At 33.2% G+C, this 17589-nt stretch overlaps 2 protein-coding genes across 5 annotated transcripts in view; both read right to left on the bottom strand.

Moving 5' to 3' along the window:
- LOC111044266 (adenylate cyclase type 8) overlaps nucleotides 1–8675 on the bottom strand; it is a 510898-nt gene extending 502223 nt beyond the window's left edge. For all 4 annotated transcript variants that reach the window (XR_005572740.1, XR_005572741.1, XM_039439656.1 and 1 more), the window contains exon 1: nucleotides 7968–8675. The gene's annotated coding sequence lies outside the window, so the exon portion shown is untranslated. The remainder of the gene's footprint in view (nucleotides 1–7967) is intronic.
- A 1666-nt stretch (nucleotides 8676–10341) lies between these two features.
- LOC111050867 lies at nucleotides 10342–13435 on the bottom strand. Its single transcript, XM_022337240.2, has 2 exons — nucleotides 13302–13435; nucleotides 10342–11766 (listed from the first exon to the last, which is right to left on the bottom strand). Exons 1-2 carry the CDS (start codon nucleotides 13362–13364, stop codon nucleotides 11107–11109), a joined length of 723 nt encoding a protein of 240 aa, XP_022192932.2. The 5' UTR covers nucleotides 13365–13435; the 3' UTR covers nucleotides 10342–11106.
- Between the last annotated feature and the right edge of the window lie 4154 nt (nucleotides 13436–17589).

The following is a 17589-nucleotide window of genomic DNA, read 5'->3' as shown; positions in this document are numbered from 1 at the left end:
AATGTTGTTTCTCTCCTGATCACATCGTTTCTATTTTGTGAATGTGTGAATAAAATGAATGAAGTATCAATGAGAAATTGATTATTGGGTGGAAAATACACTAGTGAGCCCCCCTGGGCTGGAGAACTCGCTCAAAATGTCACTGATATTCTGTCAGCTATTCTAGTTTAAGCAGCTAGATGCATCATTGCATGCAATTAATATTTTAATAATCCAGCTGACAGATGATAGGTGATTTGTAATGACAAATATTACTTCAATTTATTTCACTCACTTTCAATGTTATCTTCGAAAAGGACGAAGGAGTGAGTCAAATTCGTTAGTCAACTAACTCAATCAGTATAGAGAATATGTGTTGCGAGTTTGAAGTTGATTGATTAGAGCATTCTGAAGTTATTATCGAACATACAAACCAACCAACCAACTTTGACTACAACTCAATCCTCAAGTTGTAAAGTAAGAACTCGCTACATTTGCTCATTAGTTGATCTAGTAGTTGGAATTATTTATCAATCAATATTACAATTAATAGATGCTATAATTCTGACTAATAAACTTATTTACAGTTTAGCTAATGAATCAATAGATTCTATAGTGAGGTTCACGTTATAATGGAAGTGTTTGTTTAGCAATGGTATTGCTATCCTTGTCTATCATTCAACAAAGCGGATAGCGCTATCTCTTTCTCACTTTGCTCTGTTGCCAGATCGTCTTTCAACAATTATTAATTAATTAACGAAATATTTCATCTCAATTATGAAATGATTGAAAAATATAATTTCTTACTTAATAAAATATAATTGATTATTTTAAACGAGAATGAACAGGTAATTTTACATCAATAAACCTGTATCAGCTACCGTCTATAGAAGGCATTGACAAGACAGAGGATCGGCAATGTTGTTCTCCTATCTTTCTCCACTGCCATTATAGCGTGGACCCTACTATAGTTGTTTGATTTATTTATTTATCAATATTACAAATGATGCTGTCTTTCTGACTAATAAACTTATTTACAGTTTAGCTAATGAATCAATAGATTCTACATGGGATGATCTAGAAATAATTCCTGACTCATATCAATATAGAATGCACTTTGAATTACTAGAGAAAACTGTGATGTGATAACATGTAACGGAAGAGTTTGTACAAATAGTTAACCGTTCATTATTGAATTATTAATCAAAAATATATTGCATAATAAATCCTTTTATTAAAACTCTATCACCCTAGTTATTCATTGATATTCGAGTTAGTAATGCATTACAAATGAAAAGAAAATGGCAGTTTCTTGATCCATCCCCAACTGCGATGTCCTAAGTCTTAAGAATTGTCGATGTGTTAACTCTTAAGACTTAAGTGTTAACACACTTTTTAAATGTTTTTAACACCGACATGCAGTAAATTACTTATGTAAATAAACAAGTGAACAAAATTGTTAATTTACATAAATAATAGACTGCATCAGAGGTCATCAGAATAGTGTAAGATAAAAATATTTCATCGAAAATCACGTTCAGTTAATGTGTTCATGTTAATAAAACTATCTGTATCCTATTATATTAAACGAGCAATTTCTGTATTTTTATATCTGGTTATTTATATCTGGATATTTATGTTCAACGGCTCTAACGATTTTCACGAAATTTGGAACATAGTAGGTTTATGAAGTAAAAATTCGATTGCACTAGGTCTCATCCTTGGGAAAACTCGCTGAACGACATTGAAAGGATAATTCATCCTTGGCTGAAACAGCTGTTGATAGTGAAAAAGTGAGTGAGCAAGTGAGTATGTGAAAAATCAAAATATCGCATCCCCGAAATATTCATAAGATGACAATATAACCAGCTGTGAAAATATAAAAACGATCATTTTAGAGAATTGTGTTCTGTTTATGAATAAGTAAAAATAACGAGCGAAGCTCGGTGCCCCGACATTCATGGATTAATTTGCTAATTCTTATTAAGGTGTGTACAGATATACGCGCCGCGAACATGAGCAATTCACTTTTAATCTGCTTTTTATAACTGTATGTTACCGTTTCTGTAAAAATACAGATATAGTCAGCTGATTAAAAGTGAATTGCTCATGTTCGCGGCGCGTATATCTGTACGCACCTTTACAGTAGGCCTACTTATTAGGTTCAAATTCATCATCCTTGTTTAACGCTAAACTAGGTTCACACGGAGATATGATAGCATTTATTATAATGGTTTATATTCTGGGATTAAATCAACAGCTGATCACCGTTTAACTGGGATAAGATAACATATTACTCTCAAGATATATTTGATGATGCATAAATATGGTATTTAATGACATGTTATCCTTCAAGATAAGTCATGAGATCAAGTAAGATTTACAATTATTTTCATAACGAGATCAACTAGTTGTTTTAAACAGAGAACAACAATTTCGAATGAGAGGTCAACAATCATGTAAAAGAGATTTATACTCGTAGTTCCGAAAAAGAAATTACCAATTTTGGAAAACAAATTAATACCTATAATTTTGAAAAACATCAGTTTCCTAAGAATCTCTGAACGATCTCCACCAAACAATGTTTAGCCTATACAAACAGTAATGATAGTTCAGTAAAATATTATTTTAATTTATGCAGACCTCCAAAAAACTGAATAATCATTGTGGATAATCACTTAATAATAATTGTAGTGACCTCCAATTCATTTCAAAACCAATGACTTGCTTCTTCTCTCAGATTCACTCTAAAATTGTCAGCATTCCATATGTATTACATCAATGCTCCCCATTTATACAATGCTGACAATTTGAAGTTGATCTCAGTATAGGTTTTTCACTCTCCTTTGTATTTTGTTTCTAATTTTATCATCATTTTTTGCTACATCTTCTCAATTAATTGTTGTCTAAATGGTTGATTGTAGATTAGTTTTGATTGTGGATTGTAGAGTTGTACATTCGTCATTGTTTCATCCTAGTTTTCCTGTATTTAGTAGAAATACTGAGTCATGGTTTCGTCACATACATTATGTATTATAGTCCAATTGATTATTTGTGGTCTAATGAAATGGGAATACTAGAGTGAGACCCACGGGACATGAGAAGTTTGTCAGATGTCATCAAATGATTAACAGGTAAATAATCATCATTTATCTATTGATACAATGAATTATCTATAACTAGCCGTCAGGCTCGCTTCGCTCGCCGTATCCGTCTAGCAAGGGGGCTCCGCCCCCTGGACCCCCGACTGGATCGTCCGAGAATGAGATCAGCAGGCTCGCTTCGCTCGCCTGCATTTTTATCATATGTTAGGACAATCCAGTCGGGGGTCCAGACTAAACGTCTGGCTAAACGGATATGGCGAGCGAAGCGAGCCTGACGGCTAGTAATATAATATTCCCAGGACTGAAGTAGCAGTGCCCAATCAATTTTTCCGCGATAAATGCATTTAAATCTTCAACTTGGTGCCAACCTAACAAAGTCAACTCAACTTAATGCCAACCTGACAAAATTATTAATTTAGTTGCCAGTTAACAACTGTTTCGAAGAGGTACTCTATCTAGATTATAGTTCTATAGTAACATATGATATGAAAATTTCAATTATAATTAAGAGATTGGGAGAAGAAGAATATACATGCTAAAGGACAAACTTTAAACCCTTAAAAACAGCCCTTAGAGTTAAAATATTGCCAAAAGATTTCTTAGTGCGCCTCTAAAGGGGCCAACTGAACATACCTACCAAATTTGAACGTTTTTGGTCCGGTAGATTTTTAGTTATGCGAGTGAGTGAGTGAGTGAGTCAGTCAGTCAGTCAGTCAGTGAGTGAGTGCCATTTCGCTTTTATATATATAGAAGATAATAGATATCATAATCTGAATGAGGTGTACTGATCTTAGCTTGTACTTTAGTGAGGACCACGTTATAATGGGAGTGCTTGATTAGCAATGGTATTGCTATCCTTGTCTATCATTCAACAAAGCGGATAGCACTATCTCTTTCTCGCTTTGCTCTGTTGCCAGATCGTCTTTTAACAATGTAGAATTGATAATTAATTAACAAAATATTTCATCTCAATTGAGAAAATTCATTATGAAATTATTGAAAAATGTAATTTCTTGCTTAATAAAATAATATTGGGGACCGAGCTTCGCTCTGGAGTACAAAAGCATGAAATAGTATATTTCGCACCTAGGGCCGAAAATGAGACTTTTCCGGCTCGAAATCGGTTTTCAAGTCCGAGGCCGTAGGCCGAGGACTAGAAAAGATTGAGAGCCGGAAAAACATTTTTGCCCATGGTGAGAACGTTATTTTTCGCCACACAGAAAAATAAACAATAAAAATATGAGAATAATTGTTTATTAGGCACTTCCGAAAGCAAAACAGGAAGGTCATAGCTCTAGCAAATCTGAGGTAATCTGAATATCAGAAAATTGTCCAAAGGATGTTTATTTTTTATTCTGATTTCTCTAAAATAACCTAAAAGATTATGTTCAATTATGTAAGAGGTTGAGTTTATACTTTGTATTCTTCCAAATGACAATAAGATGATATTATTATAAATGTTTTGATTCTTGAATAATAAACACAAAATAATAATGAAAAGTTTTTTGATCAGCTGTTTTAGCACACTTGAAATTTGGCAAATCTGAATGTCAACGTCAACAATGCTTGTTGTCGTTGCCTTGGAAGTTTAGGTTAGAAGTTCTATCCTACTCTGAAAATCGAATTTGAATAGTTTATAATATATATCTTATCTTTATTTTATTCATCCAAATAAAATGATAGTATCTTATTGCAGAATACTTATTCAATTCTAGAAGCATAAACTGATTCCGTTTCATAAACCATTTTGTAAACACGTTCACAACAAATCAGAATCAGCTGACTTCAAGGTTATTTTACAGCCCTAGGGCCGTAAAACTTTTACCGGCCTGGTCAGAAAACAATCATTTTCGGCCTCCATATGACGCACGAAAACCAGCTCATTACATCCAAGTGGGGCGAAAAATTTATTACGGATGAAGAAACTATAATAACATTCATACAGAAATGTTCTATCTAATCACAGTAAATTGAGATTAATTCCCAGAGGAATGCAAAAATTTCCCTCACAAAAGGCCCAGTTGCACAAAAGCCGGTTAAATTTTAATCCTGATTAACTTCACGTGAACCAAATCAGAGAAGACCATTTCAAAAAGATGGTTCCACTGGAATTAATCAGGATTGAAAATAACCCGGCTTTTTTGCAACCGGCACTAAGTACCTGATTGAATGATTACAAAAGTTCAACAGCTGAGTCGTAATTTTGACACAGTCCCACACACATGAACTCGCTCACTCACTTCCATCATCAACAGACGACGAAATAATTATTATCAGCTGTTTTTCCAAGGATGAATAATAATTATCCTTTTAATATCCTTCAGCTAGTTTTCCCAGGGATGAGACCTAGTGCAATCGAATCTTTATATTATAAACCTACTATCTTCTGAATTTCGTGAGAATCGTTAGAGCCGTTTTCGAGATCCGGTGAAATACAAACATATAAACATCTACACATCTAAACATCCAAACATATAAACAAAAGTTTCTCGTTTAATACCAAAGGATAATTGATTATTTTAAGAGAGAATGAACAGTTAATATTATATCAATAAACCTGTATCAGCTACCGTCTATAGAAGACATTGAATATCGGCAACGTTGTTCTGCTATCTTTCTCCACTGCCATTATAACGTGGACCTTACTATAGTAATAAGTAGGCCTATACATTTTACCATGAACAGAGATAGGCTATAGTGAGGTTCACGTTATAATGGCATTGGATAAAGATAGAAGAACAGCGTTGCAGATTCTCTTCCTTGCCACTATCTTCTATAGAAGATAGATTATACTTAAAATCAGATACTGTAATTATTATAACGTGGACCTCACTATAGCAATTTGAGCCCACTCTGTGTTTAATAATAGAAACAATTTTACTAGAAATTAGAGAAATGAAAAATAGATGGATAGATGAACAGTGATGAATGAAGGAATTAAATTGTGTTCCCCCAATTTCGATTATGAAAGCTTTGAAAGCACTCTCCATTGTTACTAGAATTGCAATGAACATTTTCAATTTGCGACTTCAAAAACAAAGTTGCATTCAATCAGGAAAATTATTTGGCAACAAAGCTGCTACCAATCATGGGAATCAAATTGAAAAGCTTTTCTCCTTTGTTGAACTGACAATGTTTTCAAAAATTAACTTCAAATCTGATGAGGACTGTAATTGGCTGACAATCAATCTAATGTAATTTAAAAGATTGACTACTTCTTTGCTTCTTAAACTTGATTTAAATAAACTGCAGTTAAGCATTTTCCTATCCTATACTTTTGAACGAGCAACGTCTGTTTATATGTTTAGATGTTTGGATGTTTATAATGTTTGTATTTCACCGGATCTCGAAAACGGCTCTAACGATTTTCACAAAATTCAGAACATAGTAGGTTTATAATATAAAGATTCGATTGCACTAGGTCTCATCCTTGGAAAAACTCGCTGAAGGACATTGAAAGTATTATTATTCATCCTTGGAAAAACTGCTGATAATAATTATTTCGTCGTCTGTTGGTGATGGAAGTGAGTGAGCGAGTTCATGTGTGTGGGACTGTGTCAAAATTATGACTCAGCTGTTGAACTTTTGTAATTATTCAATCAGGTACTTAGTGCCGGTTGCAAAAAAGCCGGGTAATTTTCAATCCTGATTAATTCCAGTAGAACCATCTTTTTGAAATGGTCTTCTCTGATTTGGTTCACGTGAAGTTAATCAGGATTAAAATTTAACCAGCTCTTGGGCTACTGAGCCTTTGTGAGGGAAATTATTGCATTCCTCTGGGAATTAATCTCAATTTACTGTGATTAGATAGAACATTTCTGTATGAATGTTATTATAATTTCTTCTTTCGTGATAAATCTTTTATGCTTTTGTACTCCAGAGCGAAGCTCGGTCCCCGATATTTGACAATTATATTTATGTAGAAGTCAAATATTATGAGCTCGAGTTTAAACATTGAACAGGAACTCAAGTAGAACTCGAATTTACTGTTACCATACTATAAAAATACTGGTTTTAAATTTAGTTTAAGAATATTACAGAAACATCTTAGAGAAGTTTCTACCGTAATAGAAGGATTGTTTGTCTACTATTACAACCTTTTATCTCCCATAACAAAATTTTATCTCCCTCTACTGAGATAGCCCACGCCTATATAGTGAGGTCCACGTTATAATGGTAGTGGAGAAACAAAGATAGAGCAGCTTTTCCGATTATCAGCCTTGTCACTGCCTTCTGTAGAGGATAGCTGATACCGGTATATCCGATGTAATATCAACTGTTAATTCATGTTTAAAATAGTCAGTTGTTATGTTCTATATTCAAGGAAATATATGCTTCAATGATAAAATAATGAAATTTTATAAATGAGATTTGATAATTTGTTGATTAGTTATAATATTCTACATAGCAGAAGAACGATCTGGCGATGTTGCATAGCTACATACTAAGGATAGCGCTATCTGCTTTGTCGAATGATAGACAAGGATAGCAACACCAGTGTTAATCAAATACTGCAATTATAAGGTGGACCTCATTATACTTGTTTCCATGATAATCTCAACTTTTATTTTGTGCAGTTCATGTCAATAGAAATTGAATGAAAAAGACTAAGAAATTGTCAAAAAACCACAGATTTATTGATACTTAGAAAGACCGGTTTCGGTTATTACACCATTGTCAATCTTTGATAACCTTCATTAATAATTATGTGATTCTAAAAAAATCACATATCAACTTACCATACTAATAAACTAAATTCCGTGATTGTTCATTTCATATCAGTAGTATTATTTTCATTTCTGTATCCTTTCCTTCATAGAAGTATGAAATCACATAGCAGCTTAAAACACCAATAAACTGTATTTAAGGAATAATTTAACTTACCATTGGAACAAAGCTCAAAATCCTCCAATCCTGGTATGTGATTAAATCCGTTGTCTTTCCGTTCAAGTAAATTACAATTCAATAATCAAAAACAACTCAAGATAACAAAGTAAACAGGCACAATATTTGAAACATCCACTCTTTCAGTTAGCACAATAGAAAATCTTGCACTTAAGGATCGATTACATCGTTAGAAATCATCAATTTTCAACCGAGAAAAATCTATCACTCAATGCACATTTTAAATATTGTATGATTATCGATATTTGAGGGTTTTTTCAGTTAGGAGAAATGATATAATGGCTAGTGATAATGTTATCAATACCTATCATAGCCTCTTCAAACAATTCACAGTAATTAGTTGACAAAAACAATGAAAGCTTGTGATAGTGTTATCAAAATCTATCTTTACATCAGTAGGGTTTTCAGATTTTCATGATATGAAACCGCGCGAGGAGAAACTTATTTTCTGGCAATAATTTTCCTGTAATCGGGAAATCGACGAACTGGGAAAAATCACTTCACGAAAAATCGGATCTATTTAGTTATCAGATGAACTAAACAAGTTCGACTTTTTCGAGTGAACTAACTTATTTTGAGTGTTTTAAATGCTTCCGGCAAACTTTTTCGCAGCTAAACTTATCAGTAAACTCCGCGATTTCCGCAAATTCCCGCTAGGAGCGCTAGCAGCACGACTGCTTCTGAGCACCGTTGACAAACGACTGAAAGATTTGCGTCACTGCAACCACTGATAAGCCGAAAAGCGCAAGTTTCAAGGCATGCGCACAACGTGCGATTGCGGTTCTGCGCAGATCCTGGTTCTCACGATGGTGTTATCATTGTTTGGAAGTGATAGAGCTGAAGATATTGTTTATCCTCCAAGATTTTCCTCTTCAGGCTGTTTTAGGATTTATCATTGATTCAAATAATTTAAGAAATAGTAGAAGATATGTTCCACCAAGATCTTACTCTTTTAGATGATAGGATGATATATCATTGTTTTGAATGTATGAGATTGTGATATATTCTGTAAGAGTGTGTGCACACAGAGAGCAGTCAAGCGTTCAGATTTCTGCGATTCGAGTTCCGTATAATTATGGACAAATAATCAGTGTTCTAAAGTGAGGTCCACGTTATAATGGCAGAATTTGATTGACATTGGTGTTGCTATCCTTGTCTATCATTCGACAAAGCAGATAGGGGTATCCTTCACTAGGACAAGCCATATCGTATTCCAATAATGTAGAAATATTATAAACTAGTAGTTCTGTGAACAGTAGACATCGCGCAGTTGAAAACCACAGTCTCCTCTAATACTGTCCATCAGAGTAAATTCTGTCCTGTCCTGTCGTGTCGGCGAGATATCGGTGTATAAACGATTAATGGCTGTTTGGGTTGTTGTATCGACTATGCTGATAATTTGATGTAAAAAACTATGCTACTATCATCAAAAGCTTACCGAGTTGAAACCAGAGAAAAGTCGGGAGAAATGCTACTTCAAGTTATCAATAATTGCATGCCTCACTGCATGCAATTAATAGTTCACACAACAGCTGTTTTTTTCATTAAGTTACATTGAGATATTGAATTGCATGCGTCAATGCATGTCATTTAAAATCCACTCGACAGCTGATTTATGATGAATAATTCTATAGTCTGATTTTTACTCTAATATTGGCGTATGAAGGAGGCTCCTTTCCCTTTTATATTATCCTTGAAAAGCAAAATTTCCAAAAACCTTGTATATACGTCGACGCGCAATTTAAAAAGTAACATACATGTCAAATTTCATGAAAATCTATTACCGCGTTTCGCCGTAAATGCGCAACGTATAAACATTTAAACATAAAGAGAAATGCAAAACCTTAGACCTCACTTCGCTCGGTCAACTAAGTATTCAATCTCATTAATATTATGAAAATTCATTATTCAATAAATGAAGAATTGAATATATTTTCTTGGCGAATAAAATACAAAAAATGAATATTTTGAACAAGAATGATCATGAGTTAATATTACATTAGATATACCGGTATCTAATTACTTCAAGTTATCAGTTGCATGCCTCACTGCATGCAAATTATAGTCCACACAACAGCTGTTTTTTCATTAAGTTACATTGAGATATTGAATTGCATGCGTCAATGCATGACATTTATAATCCACTCGACAGCTGATTTATGATGTTTACCTCTATGGAAGGCAGAGCAAGGCAAAGAATCGGCAACGCTACTCTCCTATTTTCATCCACTGCAATTATAACGTGGACCTCACTTTAGGCTTCCAAAGTGTGCTTGTTTGAAACCGTTCTTAGGAATCGTTGACTAATACTGCCCAATTATGTTAAGGAGAATACACAATAACTAGAATGTAGCGTAGATTAAACCATTGTTTTATTATAATAATTACTATTACATTCGTTCAAACAAAAGTTAACATGATACATTACGAGAAGTGTAGAGTTTCTTGGAGTGAACTGAATCCATTCTACTATTATGATTATGATTAAATCATCTTATATTATTATGTTATCCAATAAATAAGTAAGTTAAAGTGCATATAAAACAAATCATAATATAAAGGATGAAATAATAGAAATGAATGGAATATGTTAATCAGAAAACAAGGGAGTTAAAGTGCACATAAAACAACAGATAAGCAAATAGAAACAAAATGGAATAAGAACCCTTTTCCAAAAATCAACTTCCCACTCTTCAAATTTCTAAAAAAATTTGCCTATTCCATTATAATTCTATTGATTCATACAATAAGTACATCATCAAAAATGATAGGGAGAGAAAACATAAGGTAACCTTGTGCTATTCCTCTCCCAAATTTAGCGAGTTAAAGTGCACATAAAACAGTAGATGAGCAAATAGAAACAAAATGGAATAAGAACCCTTTTTCAAAAATCACCTTTCACTCCTCCAAACTTCTAAACGGATGTGCTTATCCCATTATATTTCTATTGATTCATCTAATAAGTACATCATCAAAAATGATAGGGAGAGAAAAATAAGGTAACCTTTTGCTATTCCTCTTCCAAATTTAGATAAGGTTACACAAATACTTATAACTATTTATTTTTATTACTTAAAGTAGCCCTTGTATCCATAATTACTAGGATAAAATAAGTATTTTAAGGAGGAGAATTTACCTGAAACAAAAACTCCGCCAATTCTCCACCGAGCTTATCATAAACATAATCGAAAACTCCATCTTCATATAGGGTGGATATCTTCCTAAATAACACCCTTTCCAATTTAGATGTGGTTGGAATATCATATTCTATGTATATCTTTATATAAACTGCAGCCACCAACTCATCATAATCCTCTCCTTCTAATTTTTTGTCAACTGATCTCAGCACCTCGTTAGTTATCTTATGATATATACGGTTATCACTTGAACTTCTTGATTTTACTAGTTTTTCGTGCAGCTCTTTCGAGGGTGAATCGTTGTTTCTTTTCGATAGTAAATCATCGATTACCTTTCTCCAAATATCGACAGCTTTTTGGAGAAGAGGTGCGTTTTCGGGGTGTTTTTTGAGGTAGTATAGTATCGAAGTCTGTAGGCCGCCATGTCTTGTGAGGCTTGTTTTGACGTAAGGGTGGTTTTCTAGGACTTCGAGGTTCTCTCCTAGTAGCTCTTTCATCTCTTTCTTTTCCAGGAGTAGGTTTGTGTTTCGTGCAAGTACTTTCTTAGTTACGTCGGCAATTTCCATAAGTGTAGCTTGTACTTGTTCGTTAGATAGTTCCTCGTTATTGGTGAGGGTTTTCAATGAAATTGATGAACAGATCTGGAAAATAGATTAGAATTCTTGAGTTTTTCACTCTTCAAACTCGAAACTTTTATATAATTCTAGACTTGTAATGTTTTTTTTGGACAGTTCCAAGTTGTTGGTAAGAGGTTTCAATAAAATTGTTGAACAAATCTGAGAAAAGGATATTATTCATGAAGATTTGACACTATTATGAGTGAAACACTCGAATATAATCTGCTGAACAAATCTGGAAAATAGACTGGGAATCATGAGTTTTTCTCGTGTCTCATCAAAATTATAGTATAATTGTTTCATTAGATGAATTCAATGTATATATGTTTCCTATTATATCCCTGATTTAAGTAGTTTTACTTTCCTTGCCCTATTACCAGAGGTAAGGAAAGTATTGCTTTCCAAAAAAAAAATAAGGTACCACAATTTCTAAATTCCTATACGTTTCAAGGTCCCCTGAGTCCAAAAATGTTGTTGTGTGTGTGTGTGTGTGTGTGTGTGTGTGTGTGTGTGTGTGTGTGTGTGTGTGTGTGTATGAGTGTATGTGCGTCTGTGTACACGATAACTCATCTTCCAATTAACGGAATGACTTGAAATTTGGAACTTAAGGTCCTTACACTATAAGGATCCGACACGAACGATTTCGATCAAATGCAATTCAAGATGACGGCTTAAAAGGCGAAAATGTTGTCAAAAACAGGGTTTCTCGCGATTTTCTCAAAAACGGCTCCAACGATTTTGATCAAATTTATACCTAAAATAGTCATTGATAAGCTCTATAAACTTCCACAAGTCCCATATCTGTAAAAATTTTAGGAGCTCCGCCTCATCTATGCAAAGTTTGATTTTAGATTTTCAATTATCAGGTCTCGTATATAAACGAAAAGTTTCAAGTGGAAAAGATTAAGCATGGAAATCTTTTCAATTAATGTCCAGTAACATTTTCACCTAAAATTGAAAATAGGCTTGAAATTTTAGAAAATGTGATTATTCAATTGCAAATTGTTGGCAACTGTTGATTCTATTGAATCATTCACTATGAAGAGATAGCTCACATCGTGTGTCTGCAGCGTTATTGTCCTGTCACCAGTTGGCTCAGACCCTTGAATAGTAAACTAGTATGCGCGGGAACACTAGCGTCAGGTGATCAATTTTCATAACGGCAAGGAAAGTTGTGTGATTGCACCACCCCAGATTTTTGCATATTTATATAACGTTGAATGAAGCTGTGAATTTCATGACTTGTTAATCTTTTATAATTTGCTGTAGCTATATTGTAAGTTATCATAATAATAGTAATATCGAGTGACCTGGCTGGCTCAGGTCTGGTGTCAGAGTTTTCAGGTCGCAACTGATCAATTTCAGGGCCTCTGACATGACCTAACGACTGCTTTTTAGGCAGCCGGGACCGACAGCTTAACGTGTCCATCCGAAAAACATCATATCATGTAAGTGATCATGAATGAGTGTAAGATCAAATCTAAATCTGATTCCATAATTGAATATTATTTTTTAAAATATTATTTATTGAAATAATTAATATTGATTGAATGAATCACCTGTAAATTCGATAATACGAGACATCCAAAAAAGATTATGAAATTTCTGTAGTCCATGACCATCTTAGTTATACGAGTTCCTCAACTGGAATACAGTATTCAAAATCCAATTAATTCAAATTTCAACTTGGATAACATCGTAATCGGTGTCGATACATTGGAAACACCTGTTAACAAGAATAGACGATCGATTAATTGTTTAATTGCTTAATTTAACGACTTAATTACCAGCCACGTCAGAGCCATATCTACAGTAGTGAGTCTCATTTAGAACTGTCAGCATTACGTGGATGGGAGGGTATGTTGTTATTTACAGGGAATACTGACAGGTTGGGTTGAATCTTTCTATAGTGATGCCCAAGTTATAACGGCAGTGTTTGATTAGCAATGGTATAGCTATCCTTGTCTATCATTCAACAAAGCGGATAGCTCTATCTCTTTAGCCTTATAAGTAATATATCCAAAGTTTTTGAAAAGTTTTAAAACAACAGGTTGTTCCATACTTGAATAAATTCAATTAAATAAACAAATATCAATATGGTTTTCAAGAAAATAAATGCACTGAGGATGCCATGGCTGAACTTGTAAATATAATAACAAATAACTATAAGTCAAATGAAAAAACTTTAGCTGTATTCCTGGACCTGGCTAAGGCGTATGACACCATCCCTCATTCAAACCTGCTTGAGAAACTTGAAGGAAATGGCTTTCGTGGTCCAGCATTAAGACTATTTGCTAGTTATTTGGAAAAAAGAACACAAGTGATTAATTTGAATGGAAGGGAGAGTAAAATAGCTTTGTCAGGATTTGGCCTACCTCAAGGAACAGTATTATCCCCAATTCTATTTATAGCTTACTTAGACGATTTATTGAGTCTTCCTATTCAGGGGTGTAGGATATTGTCTTACTCGGATGACACTGTATTAGCTTTTACTGGATCCTCGTGGGACAGTGTTATATCTCTTGCTAACAGTGGACTTTGCAGGGTGAGGTCTTGGCTTGTGAAGAATGTTTTGACATTGAATTATAAAAAAAGTGTTTATATGACATTTTCTCAGAACTCGAGTACACAGCCAACTGACAAAATAGATAATGTAAATGCAGTTAGAGTACATAAAAGGACTTGCTTAAATGACCCCAACAATGATGATATGAGTTGTTCATGTCCTGTGTTAGAGAGGGTAACTGAAACAAAGTATTTAGGTGTCACTTTGGACCCAAATCTAAGATGGAATAAGCATATAGATAGATGTGTAGCAGGATGAAATTCATGATTCATAAATTCTATAATTGGGCTTACTAAAAGAGGAATCTTAAGTAAAATGGTCTATCTTGCATACGCCCAATCAGTTTTTCAGTATGGAATTAGGTCTGGGGTGGTGCTTTTAATGCTCATTTCAATAAACTAAATATTATTCAAAAGAGTATCCTCAAGGCAGCACTAGGAGTGCATAGAAGGTACCCTAGCCAGCAACTTTTTATGGAGTTCGGAGTTCTGTCAGTAGGCAACTGTATATCAGAAATCTTGTTAAATATATCAGCAACCATATACATCTTTTTACACCTCATTCAACTAATTATAGTTTCAGATCAGTAAATAGATGCTTTGTTCCTCGAACAGATCTAACTATATGCAGAAGACAATTCAACTATACAACAAAAAAGCTTATTAATTTTATGCCAGAACATTTCATTGCAGGAAAACCTACAAAAGCACTTAAATTAAAAATTGAAAGCTGGATAAAGACAGAAGATATCATACCTAGATATTTTAATTGATGTAATAATACTGTCTTCCTCAGTCCTCTGAATTTATTATAGTAGGGCTATACTCCCAGATTAATTTTCTCTCTCTGAGTTTAAGTTTTATTTTGTGTCATGTGTACTGTATTGTATTATTTTTCTAATTCTCTCTTTGCTTACAAAAGGAATTGCATATATGCTACAAATGAATACATTATGTTACCAAATGGATTAATATGTACAGTGAATTGTAGATTAATAATTACATGAATCATCTCTTTTTCTTTTGAGTTTTTAAATTATTATGAATTCATTCTAGTTTTTCTGCTCTCTTAGTATTTCACTCTTAGTACTTCTTCTTTTCGGATTGAAATTTTATTTTTTTTTCTAGTTTTTCATACATTCCATATGTTTCTTTTTTCTTTATTATATTTTTCTATTTTCGACTGAATCTAAGCCACTAATTATAGCCGACTGATTACTCGTTGCCATCGCTCAAACTACTTAGTTTTGCTGGTAACGCCAATGATAATATTATAATCGATTTTTAAATGGAAAATATTTTATTTTAAGTTTTTGTAATGTATTGTATATGAAAATTTTTATATTTTTCACTTTGTAAAGTTTGTTTAATGATTTGGCAATAAATATTTCTTTCTTTCTTCTTTCTTTCTTTCTTTCTCGCTTTGCTCTGTTGCCAGATCGTCTTCTAACAATGTAGGATTTATAATTATTAATTAACAAAATATTTCATCTTAGCTAGTAATTCTGTGAACAGTAGACCTCACGCAGTATTCTCATCCACAAGTACCTGATTGAAACTACAGACCTTATGGAATAGACTAGCTTCTCCACACATCTGTGTAATCACTTGTCAGCTGATCTATGATGAATAATTCTTTAGTCTGATTTTTACTCTAATATTGGCGTATGAAGGAGGCTCCTTTTTCCTTTTATATTATCCTTGAAATGCAAAATTTCCAAAAACCTTGTATATACGTCGACGCGCAATTAAAAAAGGAACATACCTGTCAAATTTCATGAAAATCCATTACCGCGTTTCGCCGTAAATGCGCAACATATAAACATTTAATCATTAAGAGAAATGCAAAACCGTCGACTTGAATAATTTTAGACCTCACTTCGCTCGGTCAATTATGAAATTATTGAAAAACATAATTCCTTGCTTAATAAAATATAATTTATTACTTTAAACGAGAATGAACGGTTAATATTACATCAATAAACCTGTATCGGCTACCGTCTATAGTAGGCACAGACAAGATACAGGATCGGCAACGTTGTTCTGCTATCTTTTTTCACTGCCATTATAACGTGGACCTCACTATAGAAGCCGATGAAAACAATAGACCGCGCGATATTGTTTTGTTACGTAGGCCTATTGTTGAAATATTGTGCGCATTTGACACACAATAGCTGCCTATTGACATTGTTTGATGGAGCTGTGAGATATTGTGAACATGAAATAATATGTACCGGGATGATTATGAATATTATCTATACTATAGTAAATGAAAACTTGACGTAATTAAATTTTAAAGAATTGAAATGCCTATAAGCATCCTCGGTTAATTAAGAATCTATATCTAAAATTTCAAGTTAATCAGTCCAGTAGTTCAGACGTGATGATGCGTCAAACATAATTTTCGTATTTCGTGTATAAGCCAATTCTCTCCTTCATTATGATAAAGATTATAGACTAGCTGGTAACTCGTGTACTGAAAGAGTCAAATAATTAAGAACTTGACAAACTGAAAACTTGATCTACTGGGAACTTGAAGAATTTAAAATAGGCCTATAACCATCCTCGGGTAAATTAAGAATCTATATGCAAAATTCGAAGTTAATCAGTCCTGTAGTTGAGACATGATGATGCGTCCACTCATGAATTTCCTATTTCCTATAAGCCGATTTTATTTTATTTATTTATTGTATAAAATACTATAATCATAATACAATTATGACATTGGAGGAAATACTAGGCTAAGCCTGTACTATTATTTCTCTCAAAAAATTTTGATAAAATGTTAATGTTGTCCAAAAGATTCAAATTCAAATTCAAATTTATTCACACTCATAAATACATATACAGAAACCAAATAGAGTCTAGCTTGACAAATACAACAATAATTCATCTAAAATTTAATAATAGATTGTAAGTAATAGTATATAATATAATAATATAAGATAAGGTTATATAGTCACACACTGCTTCGTCACTTGATTTTCGGTCCAGAAATGTTGATTTAAAATTTTGAATTTTGAAGTTTGATTTTATACTCTAAATGAATCACAATAAATTAAAAACTTAAGAAATATTGCACTTATTTAAAAAATTTGAATACAAAATCAAAAACCTACTCACTATTTGTTATTCACAGCTCTAAAATATATTTTAGACTGTTTCTTTCATTTATTATATTATTGATTAAACTACATTTCATCCAGCAACGCATCAATGCTCAGACTACTCAGGTCACTTTCAAAAGTCAATAGAGTTTTGTTTAGGATCTCCTCGCTTCAT

The sequence above is a fragment of the Nilaparvata lugens genome, chromosome 13, assembly GCF_014356525.2.
Source record: "Nilaparvata lugens isolate BPH chromosome 13, ASM1435652v1, whole genome shotgun sequence".
Classification (NCBI taxonomy): Eukaryota; Metazoa; Arthropoda; class Insecta; order Hemiptera; family Delphacidae; genus Nilaparvata; species Nilaparvata lugens.
Note: the sequence above shows the minus strand (reverse complement) of the source record. Positions and strands in the feature narration are given on the sequence as shown.